The sequence below is a fragment of the Lepidochelys olivacea genome, assembly GCF_965140295.1.
Source record: "Lepidochelys olivacea isolate rLepOli2 genome assembly, chromosome: 6".
Lineage (NCBI taxonomy): Eukaryota > Metazoa > Chordata > Testudines > Cheloniidae > Lepidochelys > Lepidochelys olivacea.
In genome coordinates, this window is record NC_140416.1 from 18,257,152 (window position 1) to 18,274,444 (window position 17,293).

The window sequence follows — 17,293 nt, forward strand, 5'->3', positions numbered from 1 at the left end:
TAACACAAGCCATATTTAGTTTAGCTGCTGCTTCTCTCTTTCAGGCACAACTGATTTAACATCCAGACCCCTATTAACACTCAGCTCATTCACACTGTCTGTTTGCATCTTATCTGCATACCTAGAAATAAAGCCAGTTCAATAAAACTATATTCAGATAGTGCTAACGTTCAGACATAAATGCATAAAAGCCAGGGAGAGAGTTAAAGCTCCCACACCTCATGTGAACTCATCCCCACTGATCCTCAGCAAAGTCAGTCTTTGCTAAAGAACACTCTTAAAGCATGTGACATTTACAGCTGGGATTTAAAGGCTGCAACAGCAGTCTTGTTCTTACCTTGATGATAATTTCTGTTTTACCATCGACATCTTCAGTTTGTTGAAATAACTGGTTTTGATATTGCTGCAATGAAAGAGACATTGGAACCATTACTTGGTAAATGTATCATGATTGTAAGGTGTGGCAGCACAGGGAGCTGTTTATATCAAATGATTAGTGTGCCTCGGCGTGGTGGTAATATAAATAATAAAGATACCATTACTTGAGCTCATTCTTTTGCACTACTGGATTGGGGGCATCTGAATGAGCCATTACCATTCCTTAAAAGAAAGTGACACTGTGGGGTCCACTCGAGGTAAGCAAAAGAGCCTGCATGAAGACGTTTTGCTTTGATCAGACATCCCGGTTAATTGCTCACGTAACTGTCATGTAACCACAGTGTTAAAGCAATCCCACTTCTCCACTCCACCCAAACAGGAGCTCATCCGTTAAACTGGCTGTCTGAGGGCATGTCTACACTAGGGGTGCACAACATCGTGTAGATGCTTCCCACACTGATGGAAGGGGTTTTTCCATTGATTTAGATAACTGACCTCCCCAGAAAAAAAATGAGCAGTACTTGTGGCACCTTAGAGACTAACTAAGGTGCCACAAGTACTCCTCGTTCTTTTTGCTGATACAGACTAACACGGCTACCACTCTGAAACCTGACCTCCCCGAGCGGCGGTAGCTAGGTTGATGAAAGATTTCTTCTGTCAACCTAGCCATGTCTACACTGAAGGTTAGGTTGGCTTAACTACAGCACTCAGGGGTGTGAACACTCCTATACACATGTAGCTAGATCAATCTAAATTGTAAGTGTAGACCAGGGCTGAGTCTTGCATGAGATGACACTTACCAGAAGAAGCAGTGCAGGTAACAATGGTATACGGCTAAAGGCATTTCATGATCACTAGCTTGAGTCAAATTTCGCTTGAGTAAATTTGCCTCAGACCACTAAAAATCCACATCTACACTACAACAGAAAACTGCAGCACTGAGTCTCAGAGCTGGGGCTGCAGTGTACAGATTTGGCCTCGTGCGGGAGCCTGGGCTCTGACCCCATGCAGGGGGAGGGTCTCAGAGACTGGGCTCCAGCCTGAATGTATACACTGCAATTTTTAGCCCACAGCTGAGCCCCACAAACCTGAGTCAACAGACCCGGGCCAGCTGAGGCTGTGTCACAGGATTTTTATCGCAGTGTAGACGTACCCAGGGAGACCAGATAGACTCTGGAGGAATGGAATAGCCCATAAACGAGAACAGGGGGAAAAAAACCAGACAAAATAAATGTCTCAAACCTTTTAGAAACGACACTGGGCTGTGCAATCCTGTCCCCCAAAATACAAAAACAAAAGTGGAGGTAAAGGCTCCACTGCAGTCCAGCTACCCTAGTAGAACTAAATGCCAATCTAGTCAAGTCAAAGAACATGCATGCAAAACCCTATGGATTTACTATAATCTTCACACTAACCGAGTAGACACATTTGGCAAGGACAGACTGGCAAAGCTGGATTTTTTTTTAAATATCAGACCAGGTTTGTAACTTGGTTTCTCTGAGATGCAGCGGTACAGCCATCTGCTCTGCTGTCTCGTATTTGCTGGCATAAGTAACCGGTCCCAAAGCAGTTCGCATTGGGTGTGTCTCAGAGGACTTTCAGTTTTTTTCCCCCCCAGTCAGTTTCTGAGTACAACAGATGTTCTCTTCTCCCCACAACCCCCTGTGGGCCCACATAAGGAAGGAGTGAAACCAGATTAGATTCAGTGCTGACCCAGAGTTAAACCTCAGGGGAAGTTTAAAAAAAAAAAACCCTGATATACCACCATAAAGAAAAGTAGGTTTACCTGAGAATAGGTCCCCAACACTGAAACAGATTAAGGGCTTAATTTCAGATCATCTTTATGACCTGGCATCAAGGCATTTACGTTCCTGTGAAACCACAACCTTAGAAATCCTTAAGTTACCATGACATGGGATCAAATTAAGAAACTCTTGGGAGTTGGAGAATAATAGACGGAAATATCTCACCCCTTATAGCAAGAGGCTTGGTTTAGCTCTGGTTTTATTAAATGAAGAGACTCAATCTATGTAGCATGCAAAGTACCATGCACAGAATCTTTAATACTTCTAGTCCTGCTTAGACACAAGTGAACAGAGTCATACTTGCAGCAGAATTTAGTAAGTACAATTTTCTGCCTAGAATTTGATGCCAAAATTCTGTCCAAGCTAAAGGCAACCTCAGTGGAACAGCAACAATAATCACTACTTAGAGATTGTGTTTCTACTTTGGAGTCAGTTTTAATCAGAATGACGTTTCCTGGGCAAAGGTGACCTCAAGTCTTGAGACAGACTGGAACTGACAATTTACACCAGCTGAGAATCTGGGTCTGACCTCCACATTCTAGCTAGTGTTTGCTCTTTTGCCACCTTGCCAGATATTTATTTGCGCAAGAGAGGCAAAGAGTCATGCTGGAAAGAAAATGCATGTTCTTCCAGGAAGGTGAAAACAGGCCTTGTAGTATCAAGTGGAAGGCAAACTACCTATAATACCAATTAGCTAACGTGAAGTGTGGGAAAATGCCACACTGCTTCTATAATTTTTTTTTTTTTGCACTCAATGCTCTGGTCTGTATGACAGCAATTAAGAACATAAGAGTGGCCATACTGGGTCAGATCAAAGGTCCATCTAGCCCAGTATCCTGTCTTCCGACAGTGGCCAGTGTTTTCACAGGGAATGAACAGAGTAGGTAATCATCAAGTGATCCATCCCCTGTCACTCATTCCCAGCTTCTGGCAAACAGAGACTAGGGACACCATCCCTGCCCATCCTGGCCAATAGCCATTGATGGACTACCCTCCATGAACGTATCAAGTTCCTTTTTGAACCTTGTTATAGCCTTGGCCTTCACAACATCCTCTGGCAAGCAGTTCCACAGGTTGACTGTGTGTTGTGTGAAGAAATACTTCCTTTCGTTTGTTCTGAACCTGCTGCCTATTAATTTCATTTGGTGACCCCTTGTTCTTGTGTTATGAGAAGGAATAAATAACACTACACTTCCTTATTTACTTTCTCCACACCAGTCATGATTTTATAGACCTCTATCATATTACCCTTCAGTCATCTCTTTTCCAAGCTGAAAAGTCCAAGTCTTATTCATCTCTCTTCATATGGCATCCGTTCCATAATCCTAATCATTTTGTTTCCCTTTTCTGAACCTTTTACAATTCCAGCATATTTTTTTTTAGATTAAGTGCAGCATGTTAAATATTCCCCTCCAACACATGCACACACGAGCGCAGTCCAAACCAGCCACAACAAACCCCTCAGCAGTGGTCTACACAGTCACACAAACAGATGCACCATGCTGATAGCCAATGAATTCTAGCTCTAGGGGGCTGCCACAGGCTGTGAGCTCCATAGCGGAGGACTTTTCCCCTACCTAATTTTCAGTGAAGAGATATAGGATAGCCACCAGGAAGCACAGCTATCAGGTACCCATTCTAGGCCCCACTCCTTCCTGGAATACGCAGATGAAGATATTTTCACCTCCACTTAATTTATTTGACCCAGGAGTCCTCCAATTACGGGCCACAGACCATCAGCAGTCTGCAGAAACTGAGTCACTTGAGACCCAAGCAGAGGGAAACTGAGTGTGGAACTGAATCAAGAGAATCTCTCTCTTATAATATGGTCTCCAGAAAAATTTGGAGAACCACTGATCTGAACTGTGCCTATTGCTGTCCTATGTAGCATAATCCATATACTAACTACTTTTTGTGTACACCTAGATTCCTTAAATGCCGGACTCTTTTTCATTTAATTTCATGCCTCCTGCCCTGATCTGTTTCAATCTTTCTGGGAAAAGAATTCAGACAATCCAGCTGTTAAATGATCTAATCTTTAGCCTGGTCCTTAAAAGTAGCATCCCCTCTAGCAGTGTTACATTGAAGGGATGGGACTTTTTCTATTGTTTTTCTACATTAATTCACAGAGGAATGATATTTTATATTCATATCTTTGGCTTAGGGTCTTGGGCTTTTTTAATGGCTTAAACAGTATTCATTTTGCACAGAATATGGGAACGGATTTTTGGTGGGTTTACATTTTCTCTAAAACCTGCTCGAACTAAATGGCAGCTTAACAAACACTAAAAATGTTAGATTTTGCAGGCATTTCGGGCTTTATGTAAAGTTGTGCCTTTCATCCATTCCTTTTGGGCTTATCCTGAAACATTCTAAGCACCTCCTATGAAATGCTGAGCATCCTCAACCTTTAAATGCAGAGTATCCCCCACCATCATCCCACTCTTTTTAAACAAAAAGACACGGTGAAACCAGAATTCAGTGACCAATCAAATGTAGTCTTTTAAGGGTCTTTCAATAAGGGTGGCTGAGAATTTTACTTGATTAGAAAACAGGAATATCAAAATATGAAATATCAAATCATACTTCCTGGACACCAATAAATATTTTATTGTTTAACACACAAATACTGAGACCTTCATTTTTATACAAACACATGAAATACCAATAGTTGATAAAAAAAGGATTTTCTTTAACGTGTGATAAAAAGGATTTTCTTTAATGTGTGAGATCACTTTTAGCCAAAACACAGATGTCTGTCTGTCACTCACAATAAGCTGACCGTATGCAAATGATGTCTGGCGTTTCCATGTGAAAACATATAGCCATACACAGAACTAAAGTATCAGCTGCATGCACACCAAATGTTCACATATACTGGGTGTGTCTTATGGGCACTGAGGTCCAAAGTATTTCAACAGATGTCAGTGTCTCATATCTGGGACTAGTTCTAGGAAGTCTCTGATTGCAGAGAGATAGTAGAAGTGGTCTCAGTTCAGAAAACCTTTGGGGTGATGCATAATAAAAAGTAGCTTTTAACACTGATTTCATTATAGTTTTAAAATGCTGGAGTTATTTAAACTTTGAAACTCAGACATGATCAACACTGCATATGTGTATCAATGCTCTGGACCAGTAACACCAAATTACAGCGAATTTGTAATGGTTCTAATGGACTGACAACGCATCCTAACCATTTGTAGCACTGAGGCAGTACTACCTGCATGAGACACTCTGGTGTGCAAACTGAGACAGTTCTACTGTAACAGTAACTGCGCCAAGGGGGTTGCTACAGTAAATGGTGGAATCTTATTTTTCAGCTTTAAAAAACTGCTATGAGGATAATTTAAAAAACGTGTCTGATTAATACATAGATTCTCAACCGGGGGAGGGTGGTGTCAGACTTTCTAGGGGGCACAGACATGGGTGCCAGAAATAAAGGGGCTAAACAGCCATTACCCCCCCACTTTTGAGAACCTGAACTCAGCAGGGATGCAACTAGGGGGAGTCCAGGACACCCCACCCAGAGCTAGGAGGCATGGGATGGCAGAGAGCTTTTCTTGCTGGCATGACGGAGGAACGGCTGAGCCAAATCTGAGTGAGTGGAGTTATGATCTGGTGTACGGAGTTGCAGCATCACTCCATTTTAAATGGTAAGGGGTGTTTTTATAGTACCATTTGACATGCATTTTGATGAAGCAGTAATCTGACCAGTATGCTCAGAACAAACACATTAGCAACAGGAGGTGGCAGTATTCTTCTTGCTATTGTAAAGGGTGGATGCTTCAAGTTAAAAAAAGAAAAAAAGAAGTGCTAAGGTGGGGTGTGATTCAAAATGACTGGGAATGGCCTGGATTAATACTTTGTACCTCAATAATGCCTTCCATCCAGGGCTCTCTCAAAACTTTTCTAACACTTGTTAAGACTTCACCAAGCCTCTGTGAGGTAAATACTATTGTTATTTTATTGATGAGGAAACTGAGGCACAGAGCCATTAAGTGACTTACCCAAGGTCACATAAGAAATTTGTGGCAGAGCGGAAATAGAACCTGGAATAGACTCCCAGTCCTGTACTTTACCCACCAAACCATGCTCCTTAAGCCAATTTCTATCAACTAAAAAAAAAAAGGACAGTCAAAATTAGTCCCTGAATATATACGTAGACTTAAAAATTACAATTATATCTTGAAAGAAAATATTTGAGATGTTCAACTTACAAGTTTGGAGTTTGTGATCCTACATTTCCATTAAGAAAAGGAGTACTTGTGGCACTAATAAATTTGTTAGTCTCTAAGGTGCCACAAGTACTCCTTTTCTTTTTGCGAATACAGACTAACACAGCTGCTACTCTGATACATTTCCATTGTAACAGCTGAGGGCTTCACAAACATCTAAACTGGAGCATTTTCCGGCTATGAGCATGAGATCTGTGATGCTATCATTGGTCAGAGGCAAATAAACATCTGAACACAGGATTTGGGAGATACGTGATAGAGGAATGGATTTTCGAATATTCCTTTTAAAAATGTGAACATTTGTTGTCTTCATATATATTCCGTTACTGTATCTGGATGAATTTTCTTTCTAAAAGAAAGAAGCCAGCCTTAAACAGTCCAGCCTTAAACCCACACACTCACTTGAACTATCTAGTGTCTAGCGATTGCCACAGGTTCCTAAGTATACCCAGTGATCTAACACTCCTGCCCAACTCAGACACAACAGATGACTTTAAGGAACGAACCGCAGCCTAAAGCCTGTTTTGCTGGTTTTCATCAATTTATATGACACAACGCTGAATATATTTTTATTTGCTACATTTAGCAAGTCCCCTTTCCCAAAAATTCTCTCTCTGCAACCTCCACCCCTTAAAAAAAGATTTAAAAAAAAAAACATTCCAGTGACTCAAATGAAACATCATCAGACAGTAACATTAGTACAGAATATCAGAAGGAAGGTCTATGTCAATAATTTGACTGCAAATGTTTTTTCAAATCAATGGTCAAGTAACAAATGAAGACCTAGCCCCAGCACAAATCTCTCTTTCAGTCCACAATAACTGGAAGTGGAAGTCTGTCTTTCACATGGTTATGAATTCTACAGATCTCAACACAAGAAAAGCAAATACCACTTTACTGTACATGGCACAGCTTGATTCACTTCAGCAACACCAATTAAATTGCTGTCATTTGGAAATTGCATGGTTCATTTGCAATATTTAAGGATTAGCCAGTCTTTAATAGTGATATCAACACAGCTTCATTATTTCTCACTATCCAAAAAGACTAAATCAAAGGTAATACATGGGCAAACTTTCCAGTTTGCCGCCTTCTCCTGCCAGTGAATGTACACTTCAACTAAGCTAAGCATTACATATAAGGTGTCAAATGCCAAGATAAGAGTCATGTCGCTGAACTGAGCAACAATTCTGCAGATGTGCAAAGAGCGAAGCTTGTATTAACAGCTGTAGCAACAAAGCTTGTTACTGAACAACCCATTAGTGGAAGCCGGCTGATTTCCAATCTAACAGATTTTTTTCTTTAATCCTGATGTGTGTTAAATTCACATTCCAGGAAGATCTGACTCCATAGCTCTGTTCTGGTTTAATCCCTTATTTGGGCTTGCTCTGCATTTCTTATCTAATGAAAAGATCTTTCATTTCAAAATACTTAAAACGTAGCATTGCAAAGCGATTGCACAAAACTGGTGGTGATCCTGAACAGAGGTAAGATAGCTACTACATTCAGCATTTCTGTTAATGAAAACTGATGAAAGCCCCTCCTGATTTGTCTACAACTCTACATTAACCAGTGGGGATTCTCTGAACATAGAAAATGCACATTTGCTCTGTTCATTCCAGGTACTGCTACAGAATGGATTCTCTTTACATTTAGCTGGTTCATGCAAAAAGTAAAGTAGATATTTACAAAACAAGGTTCCTGTCCAACACTGAACTGTGGAGATTTGAAAACTCAATTAGAGTAGCAGTTACTTGTGATGGAGCAGTCTCAGCAAGATCCCCACCCCATGCTCATCTTAAGTATCAGAAAGTTTACTTCAGCTACAAAAGGTTCTTGTGTTACAGACTAAGACAACTGGCTTTCAACATTGTCAGATCCAGACAGTGTTTGACCAACATAATTAAAAGTGGAAAGCCAACTGTTTGAGAATTAAAATAAATGCCAATGTTATGATCCCTGCCCATGCACCCTGAGCTCTTCCCTACAGTGAAATTCCCTAGAGTAAATATAAATCAAGAAATAGCTACATGAAAAATAATCCAGATTTGTTTTGCTTAAATATATTTACCAATAACACCACATACTTTTATTATACTTTTTAGCAGGGTTTTCATTTTTTCCAGGTATTATTGCAGTTGGTTCCATTAGACACTAAAAATCATGGACTCAATAAAGATACTGGATTTATGGTTCATTACAACAATCCAGAACCCAGTAACCCTCCTTTCTCCTATGACTGCAGAGGTTTTAACCGCACACTTCACCTTGAATGATTTCTTGCAACATGCATTAACTCCTTATACTTAACAATCCGTTCCACATTGTACTTAGCCACGACACTCTGAGTGCCTTCCAAAGACCTGAAGAAGAGCTCTGTGTAAGCTCAAAAGCTTGTCTATTTCACTAACAGAAGTTGATCCAGTAAAAGATACTACCTCCCTCAGCTTGTCTCTGATTTTTTCCAGAAGGCATTTGCTGAAAAAGTTAATTTAGACAAACCTGGAAGCACCGATTCCAATTATTATTGGTTGGATAAGTTTTGCAGAACCAAAAGAAAATTAGTATTTTTTCTGGTTGGGTAAAGGGATCTGTGCAGCCACAAAAGTAAGAGTTTTACAATTGTTATTAAGGGTCATTATAAATGACCACATCACCTACACAATTTCTCAAAAGAATACAGTGCCACTCAGCAGCACGAGTATCAACAACATATTACAAAATAAGAATGTAAGAGGCAGAGATGGTACAGCTGGGGGTGTATGTTACTGACAAAAAGTCACTCTCTCTCACAGGCTCACAGCAGTTGCCCTTGTAAATTAGCGCTCTGAACTGCTGTGCAACAGCTGGATTTGATCCCTCACTTCCTGTGCCAGCAGAGAATAGGAGCAGCATAGTGAAGTGAGTAAACGCAGCCCTGGTGGGAGGGTAGCAGTCTGTATTGCCATCATAGATGCCTTCATATAAAGTGTGCGTAGCATCAATGGCCTTCTAATGAGAGCCCCAACCAGCCTTCTTCATCTGGGAGCCCTGAGGAAAGACAGGGCATAAACTGGAGAGGGGGAAAAACAAACAAACAGACAACAAATTATAAAACAATAAAAACATCTGTGCCTGCAAATATCTCCTCAAAGACCTGTGGGTCGGATTCTCCAATGCCTCATATCCTGTGTAGTCCTTACACCTATATAACTTGGGTGCTAAATCAGAAAATAGCATTTGCACCCACTGTGAACAGGTGTAAAAGACTACACCAGTTGGAATGCAATGGAGACTTAACCCCCTCTCCCTCCGTGTGTGTGTTAATCAAGAAAGAATCTGTTTCTCAGTACAAACAAAAGTCAGTTTTGTTAAAGTAACTAAAATCCTGCTCAGACTGTCCTGCTAGCTCTCAGCTCTAGCATCCAAGTCCTGCCAGATACAGTCTTTCATGGATTCTCTCTATACCCTTATCTAGGAGACCCACAGAGCTGGAGTCAGCAATGGCTCTGACAGTATCAGAAGTTCGTATCCATGGCAATAGATGCTAGCTACACTTTGTTATTCAGCAGTAAATAAGACAACAATTTGCTGAATAAACATTTTGCCCAATGTAAACTCCCCTCCTCCCCCAAAAAACAAAAACAAAACACACTTTGCTCAGTAACATGCCACTGCCCCATCCCTTGCTCCTCTAGCAGGAAGTCAGCAGCTTGAGTAACATCTTTTAAATGTTTGCTAGTTTGCCATAAAGAAAGCAGAGTAACTGTCTAGTTAAGCAGTTGGAGCTTTTGCCATTTCTTAGTTGTGTGGTATATAGGTCTTGCATGAAATCAGCATCCCCTTCCCAGACACCAACTGATCCTCGATGCCAGGGCTCAGAATTTGTGACCACTGAAGCAAGAATTTAATCTATTTCCGTAGCACCCTCAGCTTCTTAGAATCCCAGAGTGCCCTCTTCCCCCAACACAAGACATGAGTAACTGAGTGACTTCAACAGAAGTTATGAGGATCCTGCAGGGGTGATGAATAGGACTCGAGGTTTCTGAGACTATCCTCATTAGTCAATCTTTCATTCCAACCACAGGGGAAGCCGAGTAAGGTAGCACTTTGCTCACTTAGTAGTCGGAAACAAAGATAATACAGACTCGAGCAATGTCATCTCTTCCAGCATTGTTACCTCTTTCCTCTCCACGTCGGCTTGGATTTTTGCTTGAGTAACAGCAGCCTCCCGGAAGGAGGAGCTGGCCTGTTTAGCCTGTTCAATCAGGGTCTTCAGTTGCTGGGCTGTGTTCAGTAAGGAGTTGACCATCTCCTCCAAGTACAGCCAGCTCCGTTGCTCTGTCATCTCTAGTCCATTCACCACTGAGGGGGATATGGCTTTGGTGGGGGTAGTGGGTGGCACAGCCAGGGCAGGAAGAGACGTCAACACTGAATATTAAGAAAACAAAACAAAGCACACAGGATTGAAGTGATTCAACTCCACAAGATGCTTCTTTTCATATCTCAGCTAGAAGTTCAATCTAACCAAAACCCAGTTAAACAAATATGATCAAGCCACTCAACAGATTAGTGACAGAGGTGTGTGGAGTGATCCCGTGTGGAACTTTCAAACTTGAGGACTGAGGAACATATGCCCTTGAAAAACTTAACTCACGGTGACAGAGGGGTCTGTAAAACCTATGACTTATTAGGGAGGGAATTAGCTACAGTGCAACTCTAGTGAAACCTAACGCAGTCAACTTGACAGCTGAGCTTTTTGGAACCTAGGTAGGCATGGAAAAAAGATTGGGGCCCTAGGAGCAGCACAGTAATTGGCTGTTTCTGCTACAATGATCAGCAACAAAATAGTTAAGGTGGACATTTGTCAACTTTGAGTTTCACAGCTAGCTACATATTAAGATGAAGGTGTGTGGTGGAGGCAGTTCACGCTCAGAGCTATTGTTTCAGGCTGTCTGCAAACTCAAGACAACAAACTGCATTCATTTACACCTGATTCACGTTTAAGAGGATTGCTTCACAACCATGAGGGCTAGATACATTTTTGGTTTTGTTGTTGTTTTAAATGATAGCTTAAATTCCAGAATATAACTCTGCAGCATAATTCTGAGAAAAATCCCAGGCCACAAAATCCTACAGGACCCTGAATATACTGAAAAGCTCTTTGAGGGATGAAATTCCCATTCTTGGAAAGTGTTGCAATTCTTCTAGAAACCTTATGGAGGAGGATAAAGGTGCAATGAGATGGGCAGGCTTGTACTGTAGCCAAAATATTCGAAATTGGAGCATGCTAAAAGTTAATCTACTTCCATATTTAAGTACCTAAGGAAGGTCTGATTTTCAGAGATGCTCAGTTAAGGAGCAGTATTCAGCGCCTCTGAAAATCAGGCCTCTTACCTAATTGCCTAAAATGGAAGTAGGTGACGAATTTCAGAGAATTGAGAATGCTAGTCTGTAACTATACCCTTCATAAAATGAGTAGGATAAAGTGTATCTGTTCACATTGCATACACTCTTGTTCTTAGATTCACAGGTGGAGTCAGCCCGGTGAGCCAGCGTAGCAGGAACAGGACCACAGCAAGAGCACTTCTAGCTCCGGAGAACACAGATAAATTATTATCCTCATATTCTTATCAGCACTGGATAACTGGAAGGACGGGCAGGCCCGAATTGTAGGTAATAGCTTTATTTGTTATAAGCAGATGGGGCTGTGACCTGAGAAGTACAATCACAGGTCACAGAGCCATGAATAAGCAGGAGCAAATGCAACAGCCAGGACTATCCTTATTTGCCATATTCTCACATGAAGCAATTAGTTAGGAGACAGTTAAGGCTGACTGTGTTGCAGAGGAGTGCAGCAAATCCCTTCTCCCATTAAAAACATTTACACACACACCCCCCCCACTTCTACACCTTTTAAAAATAGCCCTAAATGTAAGAACATCTGGAAACTAAGTTCAGGTAGTCAGGCAATTCCCCACTGCTACATGTTCCTTCTTCACTCACTGTCATCTGAACTAACACAAAGCAAAGCAGGGACCACAAATTCTTACACTTTGTTTTTGCAAGCGTTCACGATGTCAAACTGACTCATGTAACATGTGGGAGGCTGGCTGCACTAGCATTCACTGTAGCATGGAATGTTTAGCAAAATATGAGATTAATACAGAACGATGAACATTTAACAGACTATAACTGCACCGTCCCAAAATTTATATTCTAAATCTCTCTGGGAGTCTAATTATGGCTAAGTCAGACACACTTGCTACAGCAACGGTGCATTAGAAAGAACAAAATATCACTTCTCTTTGCTCCCAGCCATGAATTTTTCATATTTACCATATTGCTAAAAAGGTGTACGAAGGAATTTAACAAAATCCCACCAACTTTCAAAATATATTAGCTATCCATATATGTATTTCTATTGTGTTAGTCACAGGAAGAGTATCTTGGAGTGTTAAAAATGGCCAAATGAACTGCAGTGATAAAATGAAAACTGAATTAATCCCGGATTTACAAGGAAAACAGTCACTCCTGCTATTAACCAGGCTGTGGAGGGGGGGCATCCAGTATTGAAATAAGTTTACATTAAATGTTAAAAAAAACATTATTCCACTGGTTCACTGAAGTTAGCTTGGAATGAACCATTCAATGACATAAGATACCTTGCAATCCACAGCATCTGTGGCTGACTGCACTCAGGAACCTCTCATTCGCATCTCTTTAGATCCAGTATCTTTCAGCACTGTCACAGATTTCTGGCTTCCTCTTCAACTGGATACACCCCTGAATGCACTGTGCTGGTGAAGTTACTTTCACCGGGGAACCTTGCTGGAGCCGCTAACTGGCCTAGAAGGGATCGATTAAGTGCCCCCTTTGTTATATTGCACAGTTTCACAAATTGTGTTCTTCAACACATTCAGCTCCCAGTGAAATCTTACTCAATTTGAGGAACCCTCCTTGTAATCATTTTAGAATGAGTATCTAAAAATCCACCAAAAAATGGCCTTCCTCAATCAGATCTGTTAGCTATGAAAGCGTGGCAACACAATCTGGTACTTTATTTCAATAATTTTTCCCTGTCAATATATTCACCAAGTCTCTTGCTGTTATGTTTGGCTATTAAGATGAAACAACCCATGGTGAAAGGATTCACAGAACAAAAACAAACAAGCAGAGCCTTCAGCTTTAGCAGGCTAGTAATCCCCAGCATAGCTTGCCATTGCCAAAGCAGACACCTATGAGTATACTAGGCACAAAAAGCAAATGTTAATACTAGGGCTGTCAATTAATTGCAGTTAACTCATGTGATTAACTCAAAAAATTAATTGTGATTAATCGCACTGTTAAATAATAGAATACCAATTGAAATTTATTAAATATTTTTGGATGTTTTCTACATTTTCAATTATATTGATTTCAATTACAACACAGAATACAAAGTGTACAGTGCTCACTTTATATTTATTTTTATTACAAATATTTGCACTGTAAAAAACAAAAAATAGTATTTTTCAATTAACCTAATACAAGTACTGTAGTGCAATCTCTTTATCATGAAAGTTGAACTTACAAATGTAGAATTATGTACAAAAAAATAACTGCATTCAAAAATAAAACAAAGTCCACTCAATCCTACTTCAGCCAATTGCTCAGACAAACAAGTTTGGTTATAATTTGCAGGAGATAATGCTGCCCACTTCTTGTTTACAGTGTCACCTGAAAGTGAAAACAGGCATTGCAGGGCACTTTTGTAACTGGCGTTGCAAGGTATTGATGTGCCAGAGATGCCAAACATTCGTATGCACCTTTATGCTTCGGCCACGAGTCCAGAGGACATGCTTCCATGCTGATTGTAGAATAGCAGGGTTGGAAGGGACCTCAGGAGGTCAATCTAGTCCAACCTCCTGTTTAAAGCAGGACCAATCCCCAATTTTTGCCCCAGATCCCTAAATGGCCCCCTCAAGGACTGAACTCACAACCCTGGGTTTAGCAGGCCAATGCTCAAACCACTGAGCTATCCCTCCCCCCAACGACACACATTATTAAAAAAAAAAAGTGTTAATTACATTTGTGACTGAACTCCTTGGGAAGAATTGTATGTCTCCTGTTTTGTTTTACCTGCATTCTGCCATATATTACATGTCATAGCAGTCTTGGATGATGACTCAGCACATGTTCGTTTTAAGAACACTTTCACAGCATATTTGATAAAAATGCACAGAAGGTACCAATGTGAGATTTCTAAAAATAGCTACAGCACTCAATCCAAGATTTAAGATTGTGCCTTTCAAAATCTGAGAGGGACGAGGTGTGGCGCATGCTTTCAGAAGATTTAAAAGAGCAACACTCAGATACGGAAACTACAGAACCCGAACCACCAAAAAAGAAAATCAACCTTCTGCTGGTGGCATCTGACTCAGATGATGAAAATGAACATGCTTCAGTCCACTATGCTTTGGACCCTTATCGAGCAGAACCCGTCATCAGCATGGACGCATGTCCTCTGGAATGGTGACTGAAGCATAAAGGGACATCTGGCACGTAAATATCTTGCGGCACTGGCTACAACAGTGCCATGTGAACACCTGTTCTCAGAGTCTGGTGACGTTGTGAACAAGAAGCGGGCAGCATTATCTCCTGCAAATTGTAACCAATCTTGTTTGTCTGAGCGATTGGCTGAAGTAGGACTGAGTGGACTTGCAGGCTCTAAAATTTTACATTGTTTTATTTTTGAATGCCTTTTTTTTTTTATATAATTCTACATTTGTAAGTTCAACTTTCATGATAAAGAGATTGCACTACAGTATTTGTATTAGGTGAAAAATACTATTTCTTTTATTTTATTACAGTGCAAATATTTGTAATAAAAAATAAATATAAAGTGAGCACTGTACACTTTGTATTCTGTGTCGTAATTGAAATCAATATATTTGACAAGGTAGAAAACATCCACAAATATTTAATGAATTTCAATTGGTATTCTATTGTTTAACAGTGTGATTAATCACGATTATTTTTTGTAATCGCTTGACAGTCCTGATAAATACTATCATTGTTAAAAAACACACAATGGCACATTTATACACTAGTGACAGAAGCATATCTACAAATACCATTGGTCGCAGAGCAATGTCCAACACAGCTGGAAATAATGGTGTTAAGGATATAATAATGAAGTTTTCAATTCTCACCACTGCCTGATGATAGCCTTTGAGAAGGGTCAGAATAAAATTTCTCTTCCTACCAAGTTTGTCTCTCTATTTGGCATAGGCAGATCCTCCTCTGTCTCCTGCATGATGAATACACCTGAATGTAACAGTGCTTTCAGTAACAACTTCAGGCTAAGTCTTCATCTAGTGCAGCAGCACTGTGAATGATAGCTCAGCTCTGAAGAAGGTGTTTGACAGAGTAAATGCTGCTGCAGGGTACAAAATATTGTTTTCACTAAAATGGCAGCTACCGGCTCTAGAGTTATGATAGGAAGTTTACTACAGGGGAGGTTCTTGAAAATAAAGCAACACACCAGGACTGAAATCTTCAAAGCATCTAAAGGATCTATCCTATAACTTTAATGGGAACCGGACTTTGAAAAACTCAGCGTAGGTATCTGGAATCATATGGATATTGCCATTAGATACTAACAGCCCTCTTCAGGTTGTCAGACTAATTTCCCAAAGGAGGCTGTGATCTCCTCAGCAGTGGTGAAAGCAAAGCCAGAGAAAACCATCTTTGTCCTCTTTTGCTTCAGACTGGGGAAACAGAACTTAGCACAGTGGAACTCTAGCTATCAAAAACTCAAATACAATGAAACACCATTTATAGGTCCCAATTCAGGAAATCATTCCTGTTCATTTTACGCACAGGCTTATGCCTAAGTACATACTTCAAAGTAAGCACAAGCTTAAGTGCTGTCCTGAATAGGGATGGGTTTATGTGCTTTCCTGAACTGGGGCTGTACTGAAGTAAACTGAAAGTCCTCAATTGCTTCAATACACTGCAGCAATGTATGCAATGCAGTTTTGATTGTAGTGAACCTCAGCTTAGTGAAGTTCTTGTCAAGAAAAGTGATTTCACTGCATCAAATATTGAATATTCAGTAAGTCAGGGACTGAAATAAGTGTAATAACATGTTAGCAATTTTCAGGTCATAATTTATCACTCGATATACCAACGATAAGAGAAAGACAAATCTTGTCATGAATTTAGATGAGGTTAGTACTTCCTGAAAACCAGAAGTAGCCAACTGTATGATACGGTAGGTTGGACAGGTGACCTTTACTGACAGGTAGCACTGCAAGTGCAGGAACATGAAGCAGATGACTGACATTTTTCCCTGAAAACCCTTATTAAGACACTAAATTAAAACAGATGTTTGCACACTATAATCACAGTACCACTTGTATTTAGAGACATTAAGGAGACCTGCCCTCTTTCATAAGAGATTGTTTGCCAACAACTTCTTCCAATGTTGGATTTTCTACACAATAAGGACTACAGTTTGACATTTGATAACACTATCTAATAGGAAATATTTGTGCTCTCTCAGTGTTAGCATACGACTCGTAAACATTGACTGGCATTTACCAAACTTCATTCACTTCCTTTATGAAAAGACCAATATTTAAGCAATAGACTCACGCCCTGAAAGAGAAGCAAAGATTTAAATTTATTTTTGACCGAGCAGAAATTTATCGCATTGCTCTACCCAGTAGTGCGAAGTGTAGCTATAAAATGTCATATGCTACTTCGGGATTAAAGAGAATCAAAATCTGTCTGGAAAGATATATTTAAAAGTTATCCCAAAGCACACAAGGTAGCCAACTAACTGAATAATTTCGCAGTTCACAAAAATTCTCACATGCCTACAAACTGATCAGCAGAGGCCTAGCTTCG

The 17,293-nt window shown here is 40.3% G+C and overlaps 1 protein-coding gene across 3 annotated transcripts in view; it reads right to left on the reverse strand.

Annotated features, from left to right (window-relative positions):
* DEAF1 (DEAF1 transcription factor) overlaps positions 1 to 17,293 on the reverse strand; it is a 43,851-nt gene that overhangs the window by 5,653 nt on the left and 20,905 nt on the right. The window contains exons 10-12 of one of the 3 annotated variants that reach the window (XR_014712030.1): positions 10,578 to 10,828; positions 6,191 to 6,298; positions 338 to 403 (exon numbers count right to left, since the gene is read on the reverse strand). Coding sequence is in view for 2 of the 3 variants with exons in the window: in XM_084630866.1 (XP_084486992.1) it covers positions 9,399 to 9,470; positions 10,578 to 10,828 (323 nt within the window). In the remaining variant the exon portion in view is untranslated. Of the gene's footprint in view, positions 1 to 337; positions 404 to 6,190; positions 6,299 to 6,465; positions 9,471 to 10,577; positions 10,829 to 17,293 lie in introns of those variants that run through there. The other 2 variants (XM_084630865.1, XM_084630866.1) reach the window with 2 other exon arrangements.